The sequence below is a fragment of the Bombus pascuorum genome, chromosome 4 (genome assembly GCF_905332965.1).
Source record: "Bombus pascuorum chromosome 4, iyBomPasc1.1, whole genome shotgun sequence".
In the NCBI taxonomy this organism is placed as follows: domain Eukaryota; kingdom Metazoa; phylum Arthropoda; class Insecta; order Hymenoptera; family Apidae; genus Bombus; species Bombus pascuorum.
In genome coordinates, this window is record NC_083491.1 from 8,676,980 (window position 1) to 8,702,274 (window position 25,295).

Genomic DNA, 25,295 nt, shown 5'->3' on the forward strand with positions numbered 1-25,295 from the left:
ATGTAAAACTGTTTGTCGTGTAGTATATTCCATAGTACTTTTATTGAAAATGGCTTATATTTTTTTCTCAAGTCATTTTGAAGAAATGTCCGTCCAGCTAGACTATTAAATGTTTTTTTCCAGGTCGATGCAGTAGTTTCTTTCTTCTTGCGATTCTCGATCTCTCTCCAATTGTCTGCGTGACCTACACATGTCATCTGCGAATACGTCAAACAATTGTTAGATACAATTGTGTAGTAGTACATATATATAGAAGTGGAAGATTCTTTACAGAGCTATGTTTGCAACGTTGTCAAAGCTGGATGATCTATTTCTTCTTTGACCTTTTGATTTCTTTGAGTTTCGGGCATCCTCTGTAAGAGACTGGATGTTCAGAGCTTTTACAATTTACGTAAGAAGATATTACATGTTTCTCTCTATTGTGATCTATGTTGGAGTGAGATCACTCGTCTGGATCGTGTGGGATATTACATTTAACATTTAATTCAAGTTGCAGTTAAATATAAGGTAACTTATTCTCAGACATCGCTTGCACAAAATACGATTCCTTTTTATGATTTTGCTCATGCTGCACATGTGTGCAGCAATTTATTTTTATCTCTTTCAATTTGTTAATATCATATCCGCAGAGATTTAAACTAGAAGCATCTGGCAGCATTCCAATCTTCTCGCACAAATTTTATAGATGAGAAGCTTTATAAATTTATAAAATTTATTTCTTTTATTTATTGCATGTACAGTGTATTTAGTACCTTTTGTACTTCGAAGTTAATTTCAATATTTTTTAATACGATTATTGTATGCTTCTCTGTATTAAGTAAATATGTGAAATATCGTATATTATTTCGTTTCATTAGGCCACATGCCTATCGGCTACCGTGTTTCTTTGCAATATAAAATAGTATAATGCTTTTATTGTTGTTAATTCGCTCTGGACCGGTCGTTTAAGTAACATACGTACATATATACGTAATGATACTTTAATAATCAACCAGCAGTGAATTTTGGTTTCTTCTTAAGGCCTAGATGTGCGTATATAACATTTGTCTGTATTTTCAAAGTTCATCATTATGTTTCTTGCTGTCTCGGAATTACGCGATTATCGCGGGGGATGACAGAGATTTCTGACGTAAAATTTTTTACGAGAAAATTCGCGCATTTTATATTATTATAACATCATCTGTTGTCAATTCGCTCTAGTCCGGTCGAGTTCGGGTAAACTATGTTGTCTTCATTTTCCTTTACCTGTGGTAATACCATTAGTTTTTCAACCGTTTCGTTTAGTGTCCTGTGTTGTTTTAAGATCTCCTCGTATGATGGTTGACTTCATATGTTGACGCTGCTTTTGCTTTTGTTATTGGATTTTGCGCTTGGTGCCATGTTTTCTATGGCTACTGTATCCGTCCCTTGTATTGTTATTTTCTTTTTTTGTAGTATATACGTACGAAGTTTAGTTTCTTTATTTGTTTCTTTTATCCGTTTTGCAAGCAATTTGAGGCACTGTGATAATTTTGTTTCATTTATTTTTTTTTGCGATTTCATTGTGCTGTATTTCGAGGCTGTATACTCATTTATCAATGATCGTGAAGTAGTTATATTCATCTAGGATATTTCCTGTTGGAGAAAGACCCCCTTTCTTTGGTTTTTCTCTTCTTCATGGTGGTGCACTTTTTTTCGGACTTACACGATTTACTTTAGAATGTTTCAACTTTTAACTATTGTCCGCACTCATTCCTATCACTTTACTGTTCGCCCACTCGTGATATACGTCTAACTCCTACGGAAGTCGAAGAATTTTTTTTTTATTTTTCTTTTTTTTTATTTGCGTTTAATTTACAATCAATTCTCGCTAGAGAATTTTAAGTAAATTTATCTGGCGTGCTACTATGACATGATTAATAAGTGTTTTTAGTATGTTTGATTCTATTTGAATCTAGTGCTTAGGTCTAAGGTGTAATGTCTTTTTAGCCTGCGGATCTGTTCCGACGTGTCGAGTAGTTGAGTAATCAGAAGTCGAAGAATGAATGAGATATTAGCTACTATACATGTAGGACTGTCGTGATTCGTTTGCTTAGTTTTTTGGGATCTATGTATCTACAACTGTAATTGACTATGCATATATATTTACTTTGTTGTTTATTAATTGTATATAGCGTGGTTTTATTTTCAATAATCATTCGTAGAATCACTTCGATGTGAATCACTTGGATGTACTTTGGATAGCTTACAATTAATTTCAGATTACTGTTAACCTGGAGGGATGGGAAGCTTCATGTTTTATCATTTTTAAAAACATTTATCATTATTCTAATAATGTGAAAGGCCTTAGTATTTATACAAATTTTAATAAAGAAGTTGCTGGAATAATATAGATCCCAGAAAACTATCCTTTAATTTATTATCGTAGGAATTACTTATTTTCTATTAAATACATTCTATATTATATTATTCTATCGATTTGATATTAATTTTATACGTCTGTTAGCAATTTTGTCACTAAATTATGATAGATGAGATGTACATACATATATAAATATTTATTTCAATTATCTATTGGCTTCCCTCTACTATTAGATTATTTTTATAGATTATTTTTTCTTATTATTATTAGATTAGATATTCTCCTTATTATTATTAGATTATTATTATCAGATGAGATATTATCCTTATTACTAATAGATCCTATTAATTATTATTGTCATTTATAAAATGAATTATATATACATTGTTACCATTATTCGTGATTAATATAATTAATATAATAAATAATTTTGGAAACGAAATAAATGGTATTGTACCATAAATATTAATGTTGTTTCAAATAAATGTGAAATTTTCTAATGTCTTCTTCGCAGACATTAACATTGATTCCCGTAAATTACTGATCGCGAAAAATAGCAACTACAAGAATAATCGCATAGTTATATGTAATATATATTGCGCATCAAAACTTTATTTATTATATATATACATATATATTAATATAAGAAGAAAGAAAACGTTATATTATCGTTCAATTGTAAAGCTTTTATACATTACGCAAAATGATTTAATTATTAAAACGACTTTTTAGGTTACGTATGCTTAATCCAGAAGAAAGATGGCGCATATGTAAAATTCTATGATATTAAATGCGTGGTTGGGGTTAGTATCATATTAAATTGCGAAAGGTTATGTTCATTATAATCGCAAAAAGTAATACAGAACTCGCAGTAATAAATGTGTTGGAGTGATTACTAAGGAAATTAAAAGTGATATCGAATATTGACCTTATAGATAAAGGAATTATGGAAAACTACGCAGTTCGTTCATTTTTCGGTTTTACAATGTTCATCTTTTTTCTTTACTGTATGAAAGTGTCAAATGTACTAAGTGCATCAACAACCCCACGTATTATAGATGTAATAAAAACTAAGAATTACTTAAATTGTAATGTACAACCGTTTTTTTACGAAAATAATATTACATCAGTTTGTAATAATTTAACATATTCTGTGGAGGAGCATGATTTAAAGCCAACAAATACCCTTTTATGTTTTGCATTCCTTGATGGATTGTATAAAATTTGTCAATCTAATGAATTTCCCAAGGAATATAATAATACGACTACATTTTATTCATATATTCAAAGTTTGGTCCCTGGTGAAAAAGAAAGTGATAAAAATGAGTTTTGTGGCAATATTAGTGACATTAATATTGCATATAAACAATTGGAACATCACTTATCATATATAAAGTCTTTACGTTTCTGCTATCAGGAATGCTTTGATAAATCAGGTAAATTTACTCCACTTTGTGCGATATTAGCATGGAACAAACATATTAGTGATACAAAACAAATAAATACAAATAATAAGTCTCAAGGTGACACGAATGAGAAGGAAGATGATAAAGATATAAAACCAGATCCACAAGTACATCATCCTAGTCCAGGAATAGACAAACCTTCCAGTGAAGCATTAAAAGGAATTGATGATAATAAAAATAAAACACAGATAGATAGACATAATGATCTTAAAGATGTTGTAAATATGCCACTAGTACAAGGCAAACAGAATAATGCTAAATTATTTGTAAAATCTAATGAAAGTAACATCGATGGCATCAATACATCTCCAACAGGCTATAAAAGAAAGGAGTCAGAAAATGGAAAAGATGAGGGTCTTGAAAATATAGAACCACCGCCTAAAAGTAATGACAAAATAGGGATAGGGAAAGAAGAGATAACTAATATAAATTCTATAAATAATGAAGATGGAGGAAATAAGAACGATGGCAGTGAGGATGTCACAACAAGTACATTATCAGAAAACACTCAGGAACAAAGTTTTATCCATGAATGGAATTCCCACGTGCAAGGTGATGAATTATCTATTGGTACTTATCTAATCCACTATGACTTAAAATTTTGTATTTTTACTTTTACGTATGATCCATTAAACATTTAAATTCAATGTATATTTTATTTTCAGATGTAAATAATAGACCTGAACAGCCTGAGGATATGGGTAAAAAGTTTTACAATAAAATCTTTTATACTTCTCAATATTTTAATGTATTTATATTTAATATATATTTTCATAATAGCAGATCAAGATCAGGGTATAACTGAACAGAGAAATGTGATGTCTAGTTACAATAATATCAGGGCAGATGAAGAGTCCCACTTTTTTACTTACTTCAGTGTAATTTCCTTAATCTCAATAGCTGCATACATTGGTTATCATAATAAACAGAAGGTACATAATAATTTTATGATATATTTATATTCTACTTTATATTACATTTATTTTTTTTTAATTATATTTTATTTTATTCACTTCTGTTATTGATATCTTGGTATTTTAATATCGCAGATATTAGCTATTGTATTGGAAGGACGAAGATCACGTAATCGCAATAGACGACGACCGAGTACAGCTAATTATCGTAAACTAGATTGTACTCTTGAAGAAGCAGTTACATCACAGTGTAATGCAAATGTGACCCATGTTATATATTAATGCATGTATCAAATATTTTAAAGCTACTGTATAATAGTACTTGTGTAACATATTTTGTACTGAAGTATATTTCCATTGTAATATGACTTGGCTTTTGACAATGTTCCACTAATTGTTATTATTTTAAAGTTTGTTGTTACTAAAGAATGCAATATTCAATTGTATGTTGTAATAGCTAAATAGTTCGTTTTCTTGCAATTTACGTTCAATGACCTTTTCTTTTCAGTAAATTTTTAATATGTATTTTAATCAGTTGTTTATATATTTCAGCACATACATACATATATATATTCTTATTGGTTACAAGTGCATTAAAATATAATTTTTTTGCAGCATATTATCGATATTATACGAAGTAAATAAATATTAGCCTTATTAATTTTTAAATATGTAAGTAATTTTAAACTTAAACATTATCGTAATCTTGTACAATTAGGAATATGTAAATTTAAATTTTTACTTTCGAACCCATTAGAAGATTTATTATATTATTTTACATTATTACCTTCGCTTTTTTCGCTTAAAAACTACAAATCATTTTACAAAATTAGTTTGGCACATATTTAAAATTTGTTTATATATTAGAATACGATTTTTAATATTTTACCAATAAGATACATTTTTCTTTTAACTGGACTAAATTATTACACCAAATTGCAAGCAATGATGTAAATATTAATATAAATCAGTGAAATAAAAACACTGATAAGAAAAAATGTCACTTACGTAGTATATCTAGGCTTCTATATTAATTTTTTAAGGTTTATGTAATACTTCATTTTTTAAATTTCATTATTCAACCTTCCTACCGTTTATTATATTTATTTACAGATTAAAGTTGTATAGGTGTAGAATCAGCAGTAGCTCTAGAATTATATGGTACACTTTTGCAAACAGTTCCTTCGATGATATATGTATATTATATATTGCAGTATTAATATATTATAATCATAATTTTTATTTTCGATATAGTATGCGACTAAATGTTATATTACAATGAAAACTTTATAATCTTATGTTACATTCGTCAATCCGAAAATTCGAATGCATTATCATTAATGTTTGAAATATCTAAGCAATGCAATTACTGTATGTATGTACTAGGTTTAAGCGAATTCGGTGCACAAAGTATTCGGATGTTTATACGTATGTATCTATATATTTGTATCAAACTTAGGTCATTTCAATGAGTTATTGTACATTAACATTCATCAAGAATTATACCAAACTAATTTGTCATGATTGGAAATACCGTCCACTTATACACGCATATGCTATAAAAATAATATTGTAAGTGCCGACATCGATCATGTAATAAATTTCATACAACAAAGTGAACGTACATTGTAGGTACATACATTATATAATTTTCATAAGTATATTCTTCATTATAAAATCGTTGTTAGAAACAATTAACCTTTTCTTATTTAGAAGTTTATTGATTAATGGATCTACATATTCTTTATAAAAGTTTAGAATACCATACAGTAGAATTATATTTACAAGAGAGAGATAATCGTTGTTCAATAACTATGATCTACTATTTTGGACAATAGCACGCATCTTTGGTTTGTTGCAATATCCAATTTAGATGTGGACCAACTCTTGTAAATATTGAAATGGCAGGGGTGCTACCACATTTATTTACATCCGAAATTATACCTGTTAATGAAGTAGAATGTCTCTTATTAATTTACTATTTTAGCATATAAAATTTCAGTCGTGAATGATTTATATAATCATAGTCAGATAGCTGTAATAAAATTATCAACTATGGTTATTGAGTGACTCATACAATTTTAGAACCAATATCATAAATGATATACGTACCGACTAGATCATATACTCCAGCATATGAACGATATTGCACTGAAGAACCTACATCGTTCTGAAAAATATATTTTCATATTTTATTCATACAAATTATTGCAAAGTCATATAAAATAAAACATAAGTCAAAAAGAAAGATAAATTCTTCTCGATTGAAATTTAATAATTTAATGGTATTCTTATTATCCAATGGTTCGTTAATACTTACCTTTTATATCTGTACTTAATTAGAGAGTTTCAATATTAATAGAACTTGTAAACAATTAGTAAGATAATGCTGACGATAAGTTAACATACCTCGCATACAATAGAGCTTCCACCTAATATTCCAGCACAGCCGGAATCGTTGTGAAAATTTGTAGTATTTATGCCAGATCTAATACACTCGTCGCGTCCCAAAATTGGAAGACCCAATTTTCGCGGTCGACAAGTCTGATTGTTGTTCGTATCTTTCTCTGTGCTTACTATCCACCCAACCAAAGTTCCAACTTGTCCAAGATAAGTCGAACCTGGAATATGTAGATCATAGTATACGTTGTATTAATAATAATACTTATTCTTAAACATAAATGTATGTATTACAAATTGAGTTTAAAATTGGTCAATTTCGTTTAATATTAACAGTAATTGTGTAAACTTGTTATATGAGATATATACCTGGGTTTGGCAAACAAATGGGAGAGATTCTTCTCTCGAATTTAATCGGCTGACTTAACTTCATCAGTGCCAAGTTATGAGCATGTGATTCTACGTTATATTCCGGATATAGAACCAAAGATTCAACGCTAACTGTGGTCGATGATACATCCAAGTTACATCGATCGTATTCTCCAAAAGATATTTTTACTTCCGGCGGGGTTACGCTATACACGAGATCGATAAGTTACCATATAAAATTTTTAACAACGTTACCTTTATTTTATTTACTAACCCAACGAGTTGGCTAGCAGAGGATAAAACATAACGATCGTTTATTAGAACTCCGCTGAGAAGTAATTTTGATTTCACGTGAATATTTGCAAGCCAGGGAAATTCATGAGCTTTCGTGTACTCCCCGCCAAGAAACCGTGCCTCAACAAATCTATTTGGTCTTCCGCAAACTGTAAATAAACTACATCGATAATCAACGAAGAAATTTTTCGTAATTTATATGGTAAAAAAATTGAAGTGTTTTCTTACGACAATTGCCACATGTTTTAAATCTGCCAAGCAGGTAGTCCAGAACACCTCGTGTTTGCCGCAGTTCGTCATCTCCTATGTCCTAATGAAATCAACACGACAAATCTTTAGAAAATATAATTAAATATGAATACATAAATTTATTGGTATATTTTACTTTCTTGTTGTGTTATTCATTAGAAACTTAGACTTAAAATTATATCTTAAGGCTTACATCAATTTACGCTTAATTAAATTAAATTATCCATAGACTGCAGACTTTTATGTATTTGTGGAATATTTGAAGATACAAAAATGCACAGAATGCGCGTAATATATCAAAATATATAAAATATCAAAAGTATAGTACTCGTAATAAGTTTCTATCTAAATTATTGTAAGATTGCTTACGGATGAATTAAATTTATTGCAATGAATGAACCTCGAAGTGAGCACCAACAGCAAACCACAAAGGATATATTCGAGGAAGTTTTGCAGCTTCATGACTTTTCTCTCGGCTGTCGAAACGATACTGGTCCCGGTTAAACGGTTGGTTTGTCTTGTATAGCGGGATTATCGTTGCCCGCATCTTGAAAAATATACAACGCTTTTTTCTCAATGTCGAACGTACTAACAAGTGGTTCCTCGGTATCGACCAAAGGATGCCGATCTTGTTTTTGGTCGTTTCGTTTTCGTTTGAATTATAACCGGTTTATAACCGGTTAGTACAGTACCGTTAGGCTATTTCAGGCATCGTATGATGGACCAATCCATGGAAATGGTACATGTACGTTTGACACATATAGTATCCCGATCGTAAGCTTTGATTTGCATTTGCTTCGACTTGAAGGCTCAATACGCGTCGACTTATCCTTCTATGCAGAGCTTTGTCGAGAGAGCGTAATCGTTTCTATCGATTTGAAATAGGGTATGATTGAGTCGTATTGATTGATTATACTGATCAACTCTGCTTTTTGTGGATTTCGGAAGTTTAAGAGTACAGTAGAATTATATTTATATAAATCTAATGAAGATAGCTTATATAATAGGAATTGACTCATACGATTTCTTGTTCGAACAATAGAAATTCTCGTTCCGGTTGATGGGCTCAATCGACAGGAAATTAACCCATTTATATTGTAAATTACAATCTTTGCATTATTTGTTGTCTCGATCCTTTTAATTGTCTAAATATGCTTTATCATGCTCGTTGAATTATTTATATATTTGAAGTGTTATAGATTTTAAATTGTTATTAGGATGAAATAAAGTGTATTGATAATTGTTGTATAATTTGTATAATAGAAACGTTTATTGACTATCTTGTCATTGAGCATATTATTTCATTTTTAAAATGATTATAATTTTCCTTTATATTTGAGCAGATCGTGTAACACTCAAATGATCTTTTAATTCGTAGTAATTGTAATTAGTCCTCTTTTTTAAATGAAAGATTATGTACGGGGAATGTTTGAGTATTTTATGAATACCTTTTAAGTAATTCCTAGCTTACATTTGAGCATATTCTCTTAGAAAAAGATTTGTCAAGAAGCAGAATAAATATTTGCTTATGTAGAAGTTACTCTCTACATGAATATTAATAGAAGTAGCAATATCTAAAAAAATTATATAATTTACTTGTTGGAATGTTGAAAATATGTTAAGAAAATACGTTTTTCATGACTTTGGAAACTAAATATTAATTAATATCCGAAGAAAATCGACTTGATGTTCCTATGTATCTCAAAGTCCATCATCGACGATGACGTCACGTTGAAATTTGTATTTATCCCGATTCAATGTTGCTTCATAATAATAATTAATATAATACAAAAAATCTATTGCTTTCCACGTTGTTACATATAATAATTGATCTTAATTTTGTTCACAGAAACATCCCTCTCGCGAGTGGTAAACTATCCAGTTTATGTATCGTGTGACTCTTGTGTAAACGCCAGGGTATCCTGGTCGAGCACATCCGTTTCCCCAGGATACTATACCTATGAGTTCGTATTTCTTGTCTTCGCGTTCGGCTATGAGTGGTCCTCCGCTATCACCCTTGAAGAAAGGAAAAATGTATAATTTCATCTTTAATTTCTTTGAAGGCATAATTCAAAAGAAGTTTAACGATTATTTTCTGCATAGTTGTACTATCGATTTAGAATCTATGACGATAAGTCCAAGGTGTATATAGTACAAATCGTCCGACAGAATTCGTAATTTTTAATTATTTAGAATCCTTAATTGACATTGCACGTGATCAATTTTAATTCAAATGTATCCTAATCTACTGCGGTGGGATAAATGAAGATAAATGGAGATAATTATAACCCCGTAAAAGAATGTTTTTTGTATCTAAGTAATTTTCTGCAGAAGTTTTATCCACTGCGCGTATATGTCAAGATACTTCCGTACAGAATGAGCGATATTTGAATATTGATAAGAAATTCAGATCTTACCTGACAAGAATCCTTTTTCCCATCGGGATATCCAGCGCACATCATGTTATCAGAGATCATACGTGGACTGTAGCTTGTGTTACGGCAATCCTGAAGGCTCATAACCGGTACCTCGACTTCCTGCAGCAGGCAAGATGGCTTCCCATCCTCGTACAAGGTACCCCAGCCGGACGCGATTGCTTTCGTTCCAACGTATTGCTTATCTGGAAACATTAACGTGGCCCGTATATGCAACGATGGAAACAATTATCAAACAGAAAGAGTAAGAGCCAGATTACGATGCAATACGAACAAACACGCGAACGACCTATACCTGTGTCATAGCTGGCTAGAACGTTTCGCATTTGAGCCATTCGGTTTGATACACTTGCACTTTTCACCTAGTCGCTTGACACGAATTATGCAATTTCGGGTAACGATTGCCACCGCGTCTTTTCATTGAGTTATGATTCGAAATGGCCCGTTATCACGCGGTTGCATTCGCGAAAGCTACCCGTATGTTGACTAATTTCTGCCTGCAATTCAGCCCCTTCATGAATCAGCCAGTAAATAATGCGATTATCGAATGAAACGTGCAACGGTATGTGTTCGATCGATGTAATTATTTTATTTTTTTCTTTGAAGTTGCCATACTAGGTTTTAAATTAAAATATTATCGACTGTCATTGATGTAGATGCATTCAGAATGTATGCGTTTTGTAGGAGTACTTTAATCGTTTCCATAATTTTACAGCGGGGAAAGTACATTTTCCATCTACATATTTCTGTTTTAGATGTTTCTAAGAAAAGATGACCTTCTGTTACTGGTATTCTTATATGGGTACTAGTCAGTAATAACATTGAATTTATTTGAGGTGAAGACCATATGATGGTATGTGTCGGATATTTTTAATCGTTAAATGTTTTTGTTTTGATGACCGTGGAGAAGGAAAATGTGGTTATGAGATAATTTCAGAGGATGCATTAAATCATTTGTGAGGCCGTGTATTTTTCTGTTGTGAAAGCTTAAGTTTGTAGTTAGAAGATTAATGTAGCAATATCTCATAGATTTGAGTTATGCTGGCTTTATTAAGCAGCGCATTGCTAAAGCCGAGATGTCTGTGGTTGACGTGTGAATTTATTATCTCTGTAAGTACTTTGTAGAGTTTAACGATAGGAATTCGTTCACACTTTTTTTGATAGAATTGAACAAAAACATGTTGATCGATAAAAGAAATGACACGCTCTCGACTAAACAGAAGAAGATCGATAGAAGGAGAATTTGTGTTAAAATTTTTAACACAGAAGTAGGTCAATTTTTTTGTCATTCGTATGCTAATCCTGATCGTCCAAAGTTTCCTTAAGTTTCTAGTTAAAATAAATGCGATAAATGTGTTTCGAAATTGAAAAGAGTTTTTAAGAATTACGGAGTTCAAACCTTCTCAAAAGTTTATATTAATAGTGCTCTCTTACACAATAATTTAGCAACTAATTTACTAATTAATTGACAAATTACAAGTTGTAGACTATAGACTTTTGTTGTAAAACAAGATTGAAAATTTTATCATCACTGGTTAACATCAGTTAAAATTTATCACAGAGCATTTTACATGTGTTTATCGCACGATGAATGCGATATTATGAATCATAGAAATTTCTTGGAAAACTTCTACGATTTTTGGGAGAAAAATAATTATTCTGTTTTTTCAAAACATTATGCATTAGTTATTAGCATACTAATAATCTATACCTTATTGTTTATCATTAGTAATATTAATATAAATATAATATTTTAATATCAATAATAAAAATAATAATATACTAATAACATTAGCAATTATATATATATAACATTTTAACACACAAATTTAATTAGTCAGAAGGAAGTACAAATGTTAGCAATATTTGGGTTTAATGTAATAAGAAAAGTAAAAGTCGCACCTTTTTCTGTTGGCAAACATATGGGCCTTATAGTGTCGCTGAGAGGCACTCTTTCGTTCAGCCGTAAAAGCGCGATGTCATTGTCGAAATTGAGGAAACTGAAATCACCGGTTAACACTCTGACCACGTATCTCGTCTCAGCTCCTCTCTCGGTACACCTGTCGTGTTCACCGAACGTGACCTTGATCATGAACCACATGAACCTGAAAATGGGGCTAGCAAAGCTGATCATGCTTCTCTGGAGAACTGAATCATCGCTGGTAACTTAAATCAGAGATTCGAAACGTTTTGTTCTATTAACTATTTTTCTGGAGATTTCAACACCCGAAGCTATTGAAATCCTGTAGCAACTAGAATTTTGTTTTATTTTTAAAAATTTGGAAATATAGATATATGAGTACGTAACGTGCAAGTCACGTGAGTATTATAGAGATTTATTGCTTATTTTTCAGTGAATGCTTACCCTTTGACACAGTGAGCCGCGGTCAGGACGTAGCGATCATTAATCAACGTTCCACCACAGTAGAATTTGTTCAAATACGAAAGCCTGGCCATCCATGGGAATTCATTCATGCGAGTTGTCTGACCACCGACTATTCGGCTTTCTTCGTTCCGCAGACCGCAACCTAATACATAGTTTGAACAGTTAAAGGTGTTAACAACCTGGTTTTCTTAAATGGAAAACGCAGTTCATAACGGTAACGAAAGATAGGATAATAATCACGATAAGTTGACAATATTGATTGGAATTTAATGCTAAGATGGAATTTAGAATTTGATGTAATGTTGGCGTTTATAACGGTGTTGGGATTAAGTAATAGCGTTGAATAGAAATTTAGTGCCTTTTGTGTGACTACTTTTTGTTTTAGTGAGTGTGGTTATGTATTCATTATATAAACAGTACTGATAAATAACATTTAGGTAATAGAATTGTAGTTTCTTAGTTAGCAATAGTAATTTTATTTTGTACTAGATGATATTGTATTTATTATATACGAGTATTTATATATTTACTAACATTATATTGATGAAAATTTAATATTGTATTCAATTATTTATATATGATAATTATTTAAAATTAAATAAGATTTCAAAACTGAATATTATAATTAAGTAAATATTTCGAATATTCTCAATACTGTGTAACCGAATTTGATATCGTGATTTGTAACTCATTATTTTTTATATTAGCGAAGATAGAAACTGTACTTACTACAGTAACAAGGTGCAGGTGCTTCCATGGCGTACGGTGGTTTGTTACCAAAAATACCAAAAAAGTTTTTCACCCTCTCACCGAAAGTACTTGCCTAAAAGTTTTATGTAACTCTAATTCAACATCAGTTTATTATCATCTAACAGAATTAACATTTCTTTTTTAAAAACAAAATTCAAATTATACCACGTTATCATGATTTTAATTAATTAATCATCGTGTATCATTTTTAACTTACGTTGCACTTAAACCTAAATGAATCAACAAACCTACCAGACCACTAAATCTACACGGTTATTATGAATCATAAAAAATATTAAAACAATTTCATTACTTTATAATATTCTATAATTGTCTAATTTCAAGCGAATTCACAAGTAAAATCAATCAAAGAAAAAGTATTAACAAATTGTTACTATTTTATAGTATTCCATATTTCGAAAATTACCACTTCTATTAATAAGTTTGATATATTACTAATGTTACAGTACAAGGAAATTTTATCAGGAAGAAGATCTTACTTGACAAGTTTCTGAGGCCAGATACAGAGCGACCAATAATACAACGCACTGGGAAAACTTCATTTTCCGTGATCAAATTTAGTCCGTGTTATTATCCGTGTGAAGTTTCACGCGTCACGTTCCACAGGAAGGATTCTTTATTGATGAAGGATCCTCCGCGCGGGCGCTGTCAGGAACGAGTTACGGACATGTCCCTAGCTGGGAGTTACTATCGCCAGTGTCCCACGGCGACTGAGGACGACTCAGGTCGAAGAGGTAATTGCTATTCCAGAAGAGAAGGAGGGCACGACCGACTGGTCGGCGACTGGACAGTACCTGACCAGTTCGGGTTCACGTTCAGGGTCGAATTACGGATGACTGTTATTGACCGTCATCAGGGTCACGCTAACTTTTCAATGGTTGCCATCGATAGCTGCAATCTTGTTTTTCCTCTTTCCACGAGTATGGACTTAACCACAGATTCTAAATATAATTTAATATTTTTTGGTATGATTATAGAGGTTACGAAAGAATATGAGGAGTGATTTGATTTTAATGCTTGTCTTTTGTGTGTATCATTTACAGAAATTGATGTATATGCTATAATTACTATATTGATCAGATAGTTTGTTTATTAGTCAGTCATTTCTATATCTTTGGTAAAGATATTAACTAAGTGTAAAGGTGTCTATTATTCCTTGTAATGTGTTTATTACCTATACCTATTGTTAGATATTAATATATGTACATATATATTGATTGGTAAGTCACTATTACATTTATTGAATTAATTAATCCATTATGTTATATAAGTGTGATTAAATTGGAGTTTTAATAGACACTGATTAATAAGAAGAAAATTATATTTGATTTGTCGTATTTGAATGTATCTCTTGGAATGAATAAAAAGTACATTTTTAAAAAAATTTCATGATTTAATACTAACGATGTTGGTACATAGTATATAGAATGTCATAGAAACCATATACGATATTTTAATACTGTAAACGTCTTTCTAATAAATACTTAAGATAAATCTGATAGTGGAGTAATTTAAAAATTCTCTTGATTATGTTATTTGGTCTTTAAAACAACCACGTACTATTTAATTCCATGGAATACTTTATTTGTTCAAACATGACATTACGACATTCGAGAAAGAAAATGTTTTTCTTTCACTTATTCATGTCGTGTAAGTAATCGAGACGCGCCCAAAAATTAATGCCTCGAATGTATTATGCAGATTTGAAGGGAGAAGACGTTTATGAATACCTATCTGTATCTTATTATATGCAAAACTTTTATTATACATACTGGCGCGTCAACCGGTACCGTTGAACCGCAAGCGTTTTGTATTAATAATGTGCCATTGGTTCAAGATAGACATGAGACTATTCGATATGCCGATTAAAGTCTGGTTTTTCCACTTTCAACCAAGTTACGATATATTTAATATCGCTTGGCATTTATCTGCGATCTCGAATGTGTGGCAGAAACAAGAGCTCTTCGATTTTACGGTATCATCGACGAGAATTCACTTTTAACGATTCTGTTTTCCTCAACGAAATTACAAGAATAGTTGTTGAATAACGTCATATTTATGAGCGGACGAGAGAAGATCTTTTAAGTACATTAATAATAAATTATGAATCGGAATTCTTATTTTGTATGGACAAAATGTGTAACAATTATTGTATGTGTATCATGATTGAGAAGATGTAATTTTTATACCGAAGAAAATAAGAGATTTATAGTTTTTATTGGTGCTTTAGGAGAATGTTTGCCTTACACGTTTGTATAATTTTAATTAAATTAAAATAATTTTAAGAAATTACAACATTTAGGAAATTGAAACTTTGAAATTGCATTAAAATAATTAAATTCCTGAGTAAAAATTCTCTTACTTAAATAATAATTTTTATGCAAAAAGAGATGGTCGCGGATATAAATTTCAAGGACCATTCTTTTGTTTAGGAATTCCAATTAATACAAACTTCTTTACTTAGATTGCTACTATCCTAAAACAATAATTTCGAAGCTAGAAATAATTGGAATTTTAATTAGAATTAATGAGTTATTACTAATATCAATTAATATTATTATCTTAAAATACTAATACTTCAGACAAAAATTGAAATTGAAAGAAAGGTAAAAAAGAAGATTGAATATCGTTTGAATTTTCGATTACAATATTTGCACTATTGAAACTCATTTAAATTACATTTCAAAATTAATTGCATTAGTATACATTTTACGCGTTACGTGTGACTTTGTAAGTGAAATTTATCTCTCGCAAACAGTTCCAATATCAATGTTAAGCTATTGTGTTACCTTGGATATAGATATATATACATTTACATAGCAAACGTTATATCATTGAGTACTAAATTGAAAGATACATACACGGTGCATCAATGCACACGCTGTCGTCCTGATTTCAGTAGAATGTTAGCTTCATTAATTTAATCGTGGTTCGACAGAAAACCGTTACTGATAATTATTCTAGCAACGTTCAGCCGCCATTCACGCAACAAAAGGTGTGACACCAGCATACTTCGAATTATACAATATTCATATACATTACATTTTGAAAATATGTATATAAAATAAGAAATTTCAGGGAGCAATTACGTTTTATTGAAAACAAATGAAAACGAAAAACAGATATTTATTATACAATTAAACAAAAAAAAAAAAAAAAATAAAAACGTCCATTACAGATTACTAATTTAATTAAAACGTATAACAACTCACTAAACGAAGTTCAACATCGTTTTCTTATTTTCTACATTTCTTTAAGAACGATTGGATTTTTTTAAATGAATACTTTTATATAGCGCGGTAAATTAAAATATCTCTTCTTTGTTACTATTAAAAGATTATTCTAACGTCACAGTTTATTTAATACATTACGTACGAGATAAAAAAAGTATAAAAAAGTAGTAACATTTATCGTTCACGTATAAAATAACTTTATATGATAATGACAATTAACTGAATCACTAAGTCACCAGATCGTAACAGTTTCTTATCTCTTTGTGACTTTAGCCTTGCTACGAATAGAACACGAACAACGATTCTTTTATATTAGAAAATGTTTTTTAAAGATAAGAATCACGATTACATCGAATATGATTCAAAAGACGTGGCAGTCTTATAACTATATACATTTTAAAGTAATTTTCTATTTTATACCTAATCAATTAGTAAAATCATACTAGTAAAAAAATATAACGATTCTCAACAGACACGCTTGAAAATTAATAAATAATTACATAGAACTATAAAATATTATTGCTTCCTATGATAGTCTCACAAATTCTTTGTACAATTATGGTTGTTGATGGTCGTTCGATCATTTTTAATTTGTACATATACATCCTTCTTTCATATTCGTATTGATCCAATTCAGGTACCTAGTTACCCTGGTGTATACTCCAGGATATCCTGGTCTTCCGCAACCAACACCCCAGGACACTATTCCTGTATTGGAAAGTATATTGAAAGATGCATCTTGATAATTCGAAAGTGAGCACGTTAGAAGATAAACAGGATGCTGTAGTAATTTCTTACCAACTATTTCAAGCCTGTCGCCTTCGTGCACAAGTAAAGGTCCGCCACTATCTCCTTGACAAGAATCTTGACTGCCTCGACCAGCACAGATCATGTTTTCCGTGATTCGATTAGCGCGATATTTCATTTTACGGCACTGTATTAAACTTAATATCGGCACTTGTACTTCATGGACTTGTCCAGCAAGCGCACCTCCTTCAGATGTTCGCCCCCAGCCTACCACGGTGCCTTCTTTACCAGCTGGATCGCTACCTGAAATTATTTCAATGAATTTTTGTGTTTTATAAGAGAAAGGTCTAGGCAATCCTTAACATTAATTAAGCTAATTTATTGCAATTATTTTGTAAATTTTTTTTGTAAATTTTTGTTTTTAGCTATCAAATGCTAAATTTAATCATCAAATAAACTAAGTTACTTTCCAAGTTTTTATTTCAATTATTAAATCAATTCACTTCCCAAATTTGGGTATTTTAGAAAAAGAACGAAGATTTAATTTAACAAAGTTAAATATTTACTGTTATTTTCTAGTCTTTTTTATATTAAGAAGCACGCTGTTGTATCAATTGAATTTTTGGTTTGGCTTCTAGAAAAATTTAACAACGACTATACACCTGACGAAAACGCGTAGCAAATATCATCGGTTGCAAAAGTGCTAATCTCTTATGTTAACGTGGCCCATTGTAACAAAAGGTGAATGCACTTGTATATATTTTTGGAACGTCACTTGAAACATTGTTAAAATTTCAATCTGGCAACGTAGAATATTTAATGGCAGAAATATAAAAAAATTGTATATTCCAAATATTTTGTGTTTAATTTTATATTCTATCTAAAAATAGTACTGAGAAGAAAACCTGTTTTTTGTGCAATATTTTTCTGGACACATCGTAAGTTTCATTCAAAATACTCTCCAATATCAGTAATAATTTTACTAAGAAGAATTAAATATTCTCAAACATTAACAAACGTACAATTGCTCATCTCTTTTTACCTTTTCTTTTTATTACCTTTTTGAGGTAAACATACTGGTTTGACAGTTTTAGAAAATTTCACAGATTTCCGAAGTTTCAATAAGGCAACGTCGTGATTGTACGAATTCATGTCGAAGTTCCTGTGACGAATTATAGCGCTCACTGCTCTCATTATAGCTTTTCCGTCGGTATTCACATGTTGGTCGTAATCACCAAGTATCACGCGGATCTTCGACCGTTTTAATCTGAAAAACAAGTGACATTTCATATGTTACGGCGTGAAAAATTATTTTATACATGCTTCAATGCTTTTTTATTAACGGGAGACCAAAATATCGGAAATCTATTGATGAAACATTGAAAACCAGAGAACAGATTAATCTCTTTTTAATGTATTATTGATGACTAATTTATTTTTTATGATTTTCGTTCATCATTGAATATATAGTAAATTTAATTTTTATATAGATTCTATTCTTAAAAAGAAAACTATAATTTGTTGTAGTACAAAATATAATTTCAAATAAATAGGAGTCAAGATTAAAAGTGAAGTAAGTTAAAATACTAAAACTTCTGGACATTTAACGATCTCATTTCAAATAACCCAACCTACAAAATATCAAAGTTCAGAAAAAGAGAAGAACTGCTCATTCAGCATGTTTTTATTTCAATAACGGTTATACTTTACTTTATCCTATATAAAGACTTACACAAGAAAAATTATAGAAACTTTCAAACGCTATCGTTCGAACAATATTCCCGTATTACATAATATATTCCATTCCATTTTTAGCAAGCTATCCTACGTAATAATAAAAGTTTTATAGAAAGGAAAGTGCTGACAATAATTTTTAACATGTTCCCTCTTGCAACAACATTCCGTACGTGGGAAGTTGGAAAAGCTCAATAAAGCTATCTACACAATTGCGTAGCAGTTATAGAAACCTTTTATGAACTCACTATGTGTATTATAAAATAGAAACATTTCGAAATTTCATTAGCAGTATGAAATACTGATTGCGTCATAAGACACGATTGAATAATAAACGAAGGAAACAAAAGATTTATAATGAGATAATTACAAAATAAAAGCATCCAATAAAATGTATCCAATTCGTATTAACCATTGGCACTCTTTCTAATACTTTTAATTACTAGCAGTATACATACACATAAAATACATAAAATATACATATACATAAAATACATAAAATATACATATACATAAAGTACATAAAATATACATATACATAAAATGCATAAAATAAAATACACAGTATATGTAAAAACTTTTACACGATAAATGTTCAAACATTTTTAAGAGGCACTGTAATAATAAAGTTTCAAAGGGAGGAAAACAAGAACAGAACAAAATTCTATGGAATTGAAGAAACTTACCTACGTACACAGTGAGCAGCGGTAAGAACGTAATCATTGTTAACGAGGCTGGCTCCGCAATGAAAGCGACCCTCGTACACGAGTCTCGCCACCCACGGGTATTTGTTTGGGGTTGTTGGTCTCCCACCGACGATTCGGTCCTCCTGATTGGATATACCGCATTCTGAAAAGCAATTCATCGTTCATTATTGCTTGTTACGTGTCACCGTCAATCGCTGCAGGAGCCGGAAATAGTCAAGAACGCTTTCTACCGTAAACTGTTACATCGGTAGCCTAGCACGCAATCATATGTAGGTACCGACTGACGTTATTACACTGGACATGGTCAAGTGTAAATTCCGTCACGTGATGTAATAAGTTTGCAAAGTCGCGTGGGGGAAAGTGATTTTTCGATCGCACTTTCGTTCCTTGCCGATGAGGAAGAGACAGGACAGATAGAACGCTGTGAAAACTAGTTCGTAGATTTCTTTCTTTCCCCTCCCCACCTTTTTGTTGCTTGTCAAGATCCACGGAAGTGAAACTAGTTTTTAGATATATCTTCAGGTGAATCTATTTGAGATTTTAGTCACGTAATTTTGATTTTTATTATTATTATTCTCTTTCTATTATAATGTAGATTTTAATAAGAAACAAGGTATACCGTTTTGTCTAAGTTAAATATATTTTACCTGTTCATTAAATCCTCTTTCTGTATCTATTTGTTCCGGACTTGATCCCTTCCTTCCATTATTCATCTTAATTTCATATTGTTAAAATTACTATTTTATTTATTAATTCCTATTATTAGTATTTTCTACTAATTTTGTTATTTCTAATTACTAAAATATTGAACTTAAATTAATTGCTCTCTCCCTCTCTCTACATCTTTTATCCGTAAAAAATAAAAAATAAAATCCATACATTCTTAATGTATAGAATATCAATAAATCTAATATCTGTTAGAATAATTTATATTTTTAACAAAATTCTTATTATCGTAAAATAAATAGGTTTAAGAAATTTTATTTTGTAACGTTATGGTATATTTTTAAAATGATAAAATCAAACTGATATGTTTAACATAATTTATTTTACAACTTTCTACTGTGCTTTTACCGTTTCTTGATTGATGTACAGCTATAATTCAAAGAACGTTGCCGAGAATATTTTCATCATTAATAATCTTTTCTGCAAAATCACGAACAATTTCTAAAAATGCGTAGTTTCAAGTAGAAAATAAAATACAGAAAAAGGAAGAAGGAGAAAGTGTCGTATCTAGCATACATTATAATCTTACCGCATGTACAATTCCTTGACACAGCATCATCGTCATCCAAGCTGCTACTTATGTCAAGGCCGAATAATTCATCAAACAGGAACTTGCCCTTTCGATTGCGAATCGAATTCGTTGTCTGAAAAAAAAAGAAATGGATCGGTCAGTCTTCGGCTGTACGTTCACTCTCCATTTCGAATAAGCAAGAAGAAACGATCGGGGAAAGTGACCACGATCCGAATTATGGGTCAAGGCCTGCGTCGTTAAAATCGATTCTACACGACAAACTAGGACTCTTGTATATTACTCATAAATACAATATTCACAAAATTGATCTTAGTAAAATTATCGCGAGTATAAAAGCGGGATTGAAAATTATCCTCAATTTCGTAGACATAAATGAAATATTTGAAATTGTTCATGAATGCATTAGACAAAGTTTTGCGAAGCGAAGTAAAATTTGCAGTGAAACGAATAATAAGTGCAAAAGAGACGCGAATTTCATAAATCTATAATTCCTCAGTTACATTCCTCGTTCTACTAAAATATTTGAAATTATTCATGAGCGTCTTACACAAAGTTTTCCGAAGTATAGGAAAATTTCTAATAACTCCAACAATAAATGCAAAGGAGACGAATTTTATGAATATATAATTTCTCCATTACGTTCTTCGATCTGTATGTAGATATGTACCGAGATATTTAAAATACTTCTCTTCATTTTCATAGGCATGTTATATAAGTCCTTCCGAATTTAAATAAAATTTACGATAACTCCACCAATAGGTCTAAAACTCTAGTAACTCGCAACACCCATTAAACATCACTCGTAATCTTCAGTTTCACTATCAAATTTATTACTTACACTAAAATTCGACGTGGTCAGCGAATTATTTTGCAGGAACTTCACATTCAAACATGTCACATGAACGAAAAGTAACAAGATTAATACGAAAGTCCATGTTTCGCGCGATATGGTTTGTCGAAACATTTTCCGGTTAGCGACTGTGGAGAAATGTCACGGTAGAAGGTCTTCCCATTCGTCGACGAACCTTCCTAGACACTCCATGTATTCACTGAATTTTCCATGATAGTGCATTCTATCGCGTAGCGGCACACCTTCCACTGTTCCTTCGATTTCTTTCTCCTTCTTTTTCTTCTTCGTCTTCTTCACATTTGCCCCTAGATTTAATCGAGAGGCTGCTGGAGATCGGGCGGACGTGGTGCAGACGCTTTCACCGCGCTTCCACGAAGACGTCAGACTGGCCGAGACCAAGACCAACACCGAGTGTTCGACTCACTCTCGAAGAAAGTTCTTTCACTATGTCCTGTTGCTCTTCCCATTCAGTATGCGATGCCGATCGTACATGATCCTCTCGTTTCGAAATTGGCAAGATGGACGTGAATTCGTGTCACGCGACTGCCCAGATTCGTTATATGGCACCGTGTCTTCCGACTATTCGATGCTGTATAACATTTGCATTTGATTCATTAAAAATATTGATAGTTAATTAAGATTTAGACTTAGAAAACATCTAGGTTAATTTTAATTAACGTGTGATTATCAAACTGCGGATCTTTATGTCTGCAGTCTAAATAGAAATTTATTTCAAAGTGTACCTAATTACGAGGCTGTAGGTAGTTATTTTAATTCATATTTTCACGAGGATGACTAAAAATGTGGGATGTAGACAGGTTGTTTTAGCCGCTAATCTTGTAACGAGTAACTTACTCTTGATAATTTATATTTTTATATTTTTGCATATTACGTGAGAATTGTGCACGTTCTTGCACCTTCGAATTTTCCATGTATGGGTTGCGAATGTTCATGTATCTATGGAAATTTTAAAAAATGTGAGAACATGGAAAAACATACAACAGTATATAAAATATCCAAAGTAGGAGAAATGATCATTTTGTTGAGTCGTTTAGTAATTAATTTTAAAACTTTCTATTTAAATTCCTTTTTTTCGGCGATATCCATGGAAATTTGCATAAAAATTCGCCGTTTACTAATTACGATATTAATTAAAATTAGAATTGTATCGATCGTTCGATTTAATACAGAGAGGAACTTTTTTAAAATAGAAATCGAGAATTTGAAACTGTTTGATATTCCAATGGCAATTACTTTCGACAGACCATGGAATTGTTTAACGTTTCAGTTGTAAATGTTAGAAATTCGAGACTTGATACATTTTCATCTCTCGAAGTTAGAATTTTAAAAATTCTGGAAATAAATTCTGCGAATGGAAGATATGCAAGTATCTAATTATACTTTCACACTGATGTATTGGATTGTTGAAAAATTTCGCAGTATTTTTGACAGTAAATATATTGTATATCGTATACGGTATTGAAGGAAGATGATTTGTCAAAAATTTCTATTAGATACTAAAACGTTAAGTTGAAGCCTCTGCTATTCTTGGAAAGAGAAATCGGAATCGATTAATTAATAAGATTTCGTTTTTCAACGAGAAAACGTTGGACATTAGTTAGAATGTTTCATTCCACTCACTTCATGGAATGTATCACAGTATCACGATCATTTATTTTTCTAGTGACGAAAAATTGCTCAAGAAGATAAATATAGTTTGTTGGAAAAGTGTGGCTAAAGGCATAAAAAAAAAAAAAAAAAAAACAGACTCTTATTATTCTATAAAAGATTAATTCTATAACGATATATTGGCTTGACAGTTTTTGTAAATTTTGCTACGAATTTCCCAAATACTCTAATAAAGTTAGTGGCTTTTTACATTTACGTGAATAAGAGGTTCGTGACGAAGGACGACGATCGTGATGGGTATACTTAAGAGAGATATAATGAGGTCGTAAATTAATTCCTGATATGAATCGAGCAATCTAGCTATAGTTACAGTCGTATACATCTTATACAAGCACTTTGATGTTTCCTAACTCCAATTGTTCATGAACCACTATTGCAAAACTCATTCGTGAATAGATATGTCTAATTTCATTGGAATATATGTGCGTGAAAAATAGTAAATTATAAGTTTCTTATTGAAGAATATGCCTTGATTATGCATATATTACACACAAATTTTTATATTTTTATGTAATTTAATAATACGTAATAATGTATACTAATATAATATATTACGCAGAATGAAATAATTCTGAAGTATAATCTTGACCTAAATCTCGAACTTTATCTCTCGACATATATTCGAAATTATTGTTTTGCCTCTTAAAATACAGGAATCTTAATATCTACCAGATTTTATTATTTTACAACTCTTCCACCAACGGTACATCGAAAGCAATAACTTGCAGATATTCTTTTGAGATGATCACACCATGGAAATCGGCCGCGTTACTTTTATTCGTACGATTCGATTTGACCATTCGGTGAAATATAAAAGAGACACGTTTCCGGTGCCCTTTCAAAAAATTTCTCTTCTAGTGGCTGACTGGACGGACGACGACGTAAATGTGTTTCTATCCTTGACAAATGAAATCACGCGGTGAATACGAGTTTTGTCATGGGAAGATGTTATTAAAAAAGTTCCTTGCTGCTGGAACACTCAGGGCTTTGCGTTTACTTTATATCTGCCCTCTGACCGTCATGTGCTTTCTACGACATATAATAAGAGTTCCTGTTCCCAAGAATTTCTACCAGGGTTGTTTTTCAATCGGTATTTTGTGATTTCGTTGACAATGTCTCGGTTTAGTAGAACATTTTGTAGAACTTTTATTTGAAAATTATATTGTATTTCCTTTAGGTATCTTTTTTAGTTTATATTAGAAGTATCTGTAATTAATATAGTGTTTCTTAAGGCTTCTTATATTGTTTTCCGAAGGTACATTGAGGAAAAATTGTAAAATACATCAATTTTCTTACGAACCTTATTATATAGATATTCTTCTTTATGATTTATTTAATAAAAATCGGTATTTTTTATTCGTCAGGTTAATATTCGTGTATTTTTTATAGTGTTATATCTTTATCCTTCGTATAATAAGCAGTTAAAGTCCTGAAAGAAGAATTGCATTAAAG

At 31.1% G+C, this 25,295-nt stretch overlaps 3 protein-coding genes across 4 annotated transcripts in view; 1 reads left to right on the forward strand and 2 right to left on the reverse strand.

Moving 5' to 3' along the window:
* Positions 1-3,004: 3,004 nt before the first annotated feature.
* Positions 3,005-6,231, forward strand: LOC132906066 (trans-Golgi network integral membrane protein TGN38-like). Of its 2 annotated transcripts, none has more exons than XM_060957926.1 (4): positions 3,005-4,377; positions 4,473-4,508; positions 4,588-4,739; positions 4,857-6,231. In XM_060957926.1, the coding sequence occupies exons 1-4, from the start codon at positions 3,288-3,290 to the stop codon at positions 5,001-5,003; spliced, it is 1,425 nt and encodes a 474-aa protein (XP_060813909.1). In that variant the 5' UTR covers positions 3,005-3,287; the 3' UTR covers positions 5,004-6,231. The 2 variants fall into 2 exon arrangements, with proteins under 2 accessions (XP_060813909.1, XP_060813910.1); XM_060957927.1 differs by having other exon boundaries at positions 3,005-4,359.
* A 190-nt stretch (positions 6,232-6,421) lies between these two features.
* The window catches only part of LOC132906121 (transmembrane protease serine 9-like), a 400,143-nt gene continuing 381,269 nt past the window's right edge, over positions 6,422-25,295 (reverse strand). The window contains exons 2-14 of the mRNA XM_060957990.1: positions 14,105-14,345; positions 13,584-13,677; positions 12,834-12,996; positions 12,371-12,585; positions 10,451-10,653; positions 9,872-10,049; positions 8,403-8,566; positions 8,013-8,094; positions 7,765-7,933; positions 7,491-7,696; positions 7,131-7,342; positions 6,834-6,891; positions 6,422-6,665 (exon numbers count right to left, since the gene is read on the reverse strand). Of these exons, the coding sequence (XP_060813973.1) occupies positions 6,544-6,665; positions 6,834-6,891; positions 7,131-7,342; positions 7,491-7,696; positions 7,765-7,933; positions 8,013-8,094; positions 8,403-8,566; positions 9,872-10,049; positions 10,451-10,653; positions 12,371-12,585; positions 12,834-12,996; positions 13,584-13,677; positions 14,105-14,167 (1,929 nt within the window). The 5' untranslated portion in view covers positions 14,168-14,345 and the 3' untranslated portion in view covers positions 6,422-6,543. The remainder of the gene's footprint in view (positions 6,666-6,833; positions 6,892-7,130; positions 7,343-7,490; positions 7,697-7,764; positions 7,934-8,012; positions 8,095-8,402; positions 8,567-9,871; positions 10,050-10,450; positions 10,654-12,370; positions 12,586-12,833; positions 12,997-13,583; positions 13,678-14,104; positions 14,346-25,295) is intronic.
* Positions 17,137-20,313, reverse strand: LOC132906069 (trypsin-1-like). Its single transcript, XM_060957931.1, has 4 exons — positions 20,026-20,313; positions 18,664-18,872; positions 17,657-17,908; positions 17,137-17,566 (listed from the first exon to the last, which is right to left on the reverse strand). Exons 1-4 carry the CDS (start codon positions 20,202-20,204, stop codon positions 17,445-17,447), a joined length of 762 nt encoding a protein of 253 aa, XP_060813914.1. The 5' UTR covers positions 20,205-20,313; the 3' UTR covers positions 17,137-17,444.

Bases quoted from the DNA above. Each gene is read 5' to 3' on its own strand.
- LOC132906069 (XM_060957931.1), bottom strand. From the start codon at position 20,204: ATGAATTGCTTTTCAGAATGCGGTATATCCAATCAGGAGGACCGAATC. The intron at 18,873-20,025 runs GTAAGTTTCTTC...CTTGTTTTTCAG, and splicing joins GCTGCTCACTGTGTACGTAG to ATTAAAACGGTCGAAGATCC. The intron at 17,567-17,656 runs GTAAGAAATTAC...TTTCCAATACAG, and splicing joins CGACAGGCTTGAAATAGTTG to GAATAGTGTCCTGGGGTGTT.
- LOC132906066 (XM_060957926.1), top strand. From the start codon at position 3,288: ATGGAAAACTACGCAGTTCGTTCATTTTTCGGTTTTACAATGTTCATC. The intron at 4,378-4,472 runs GTACTTATCTAA...TTTTATTTTCAG, and splicing joins AGGTGATGAATTATCTATTG to ATGTAAATAATAGACCTGAA. The intron at 4,740-4,856 runs GTACATAATAAT...TTAATATCGCAG, and splicing joins GTTATCATAATAAACAGAAG to ATATTAGCTATTGTATTGGA.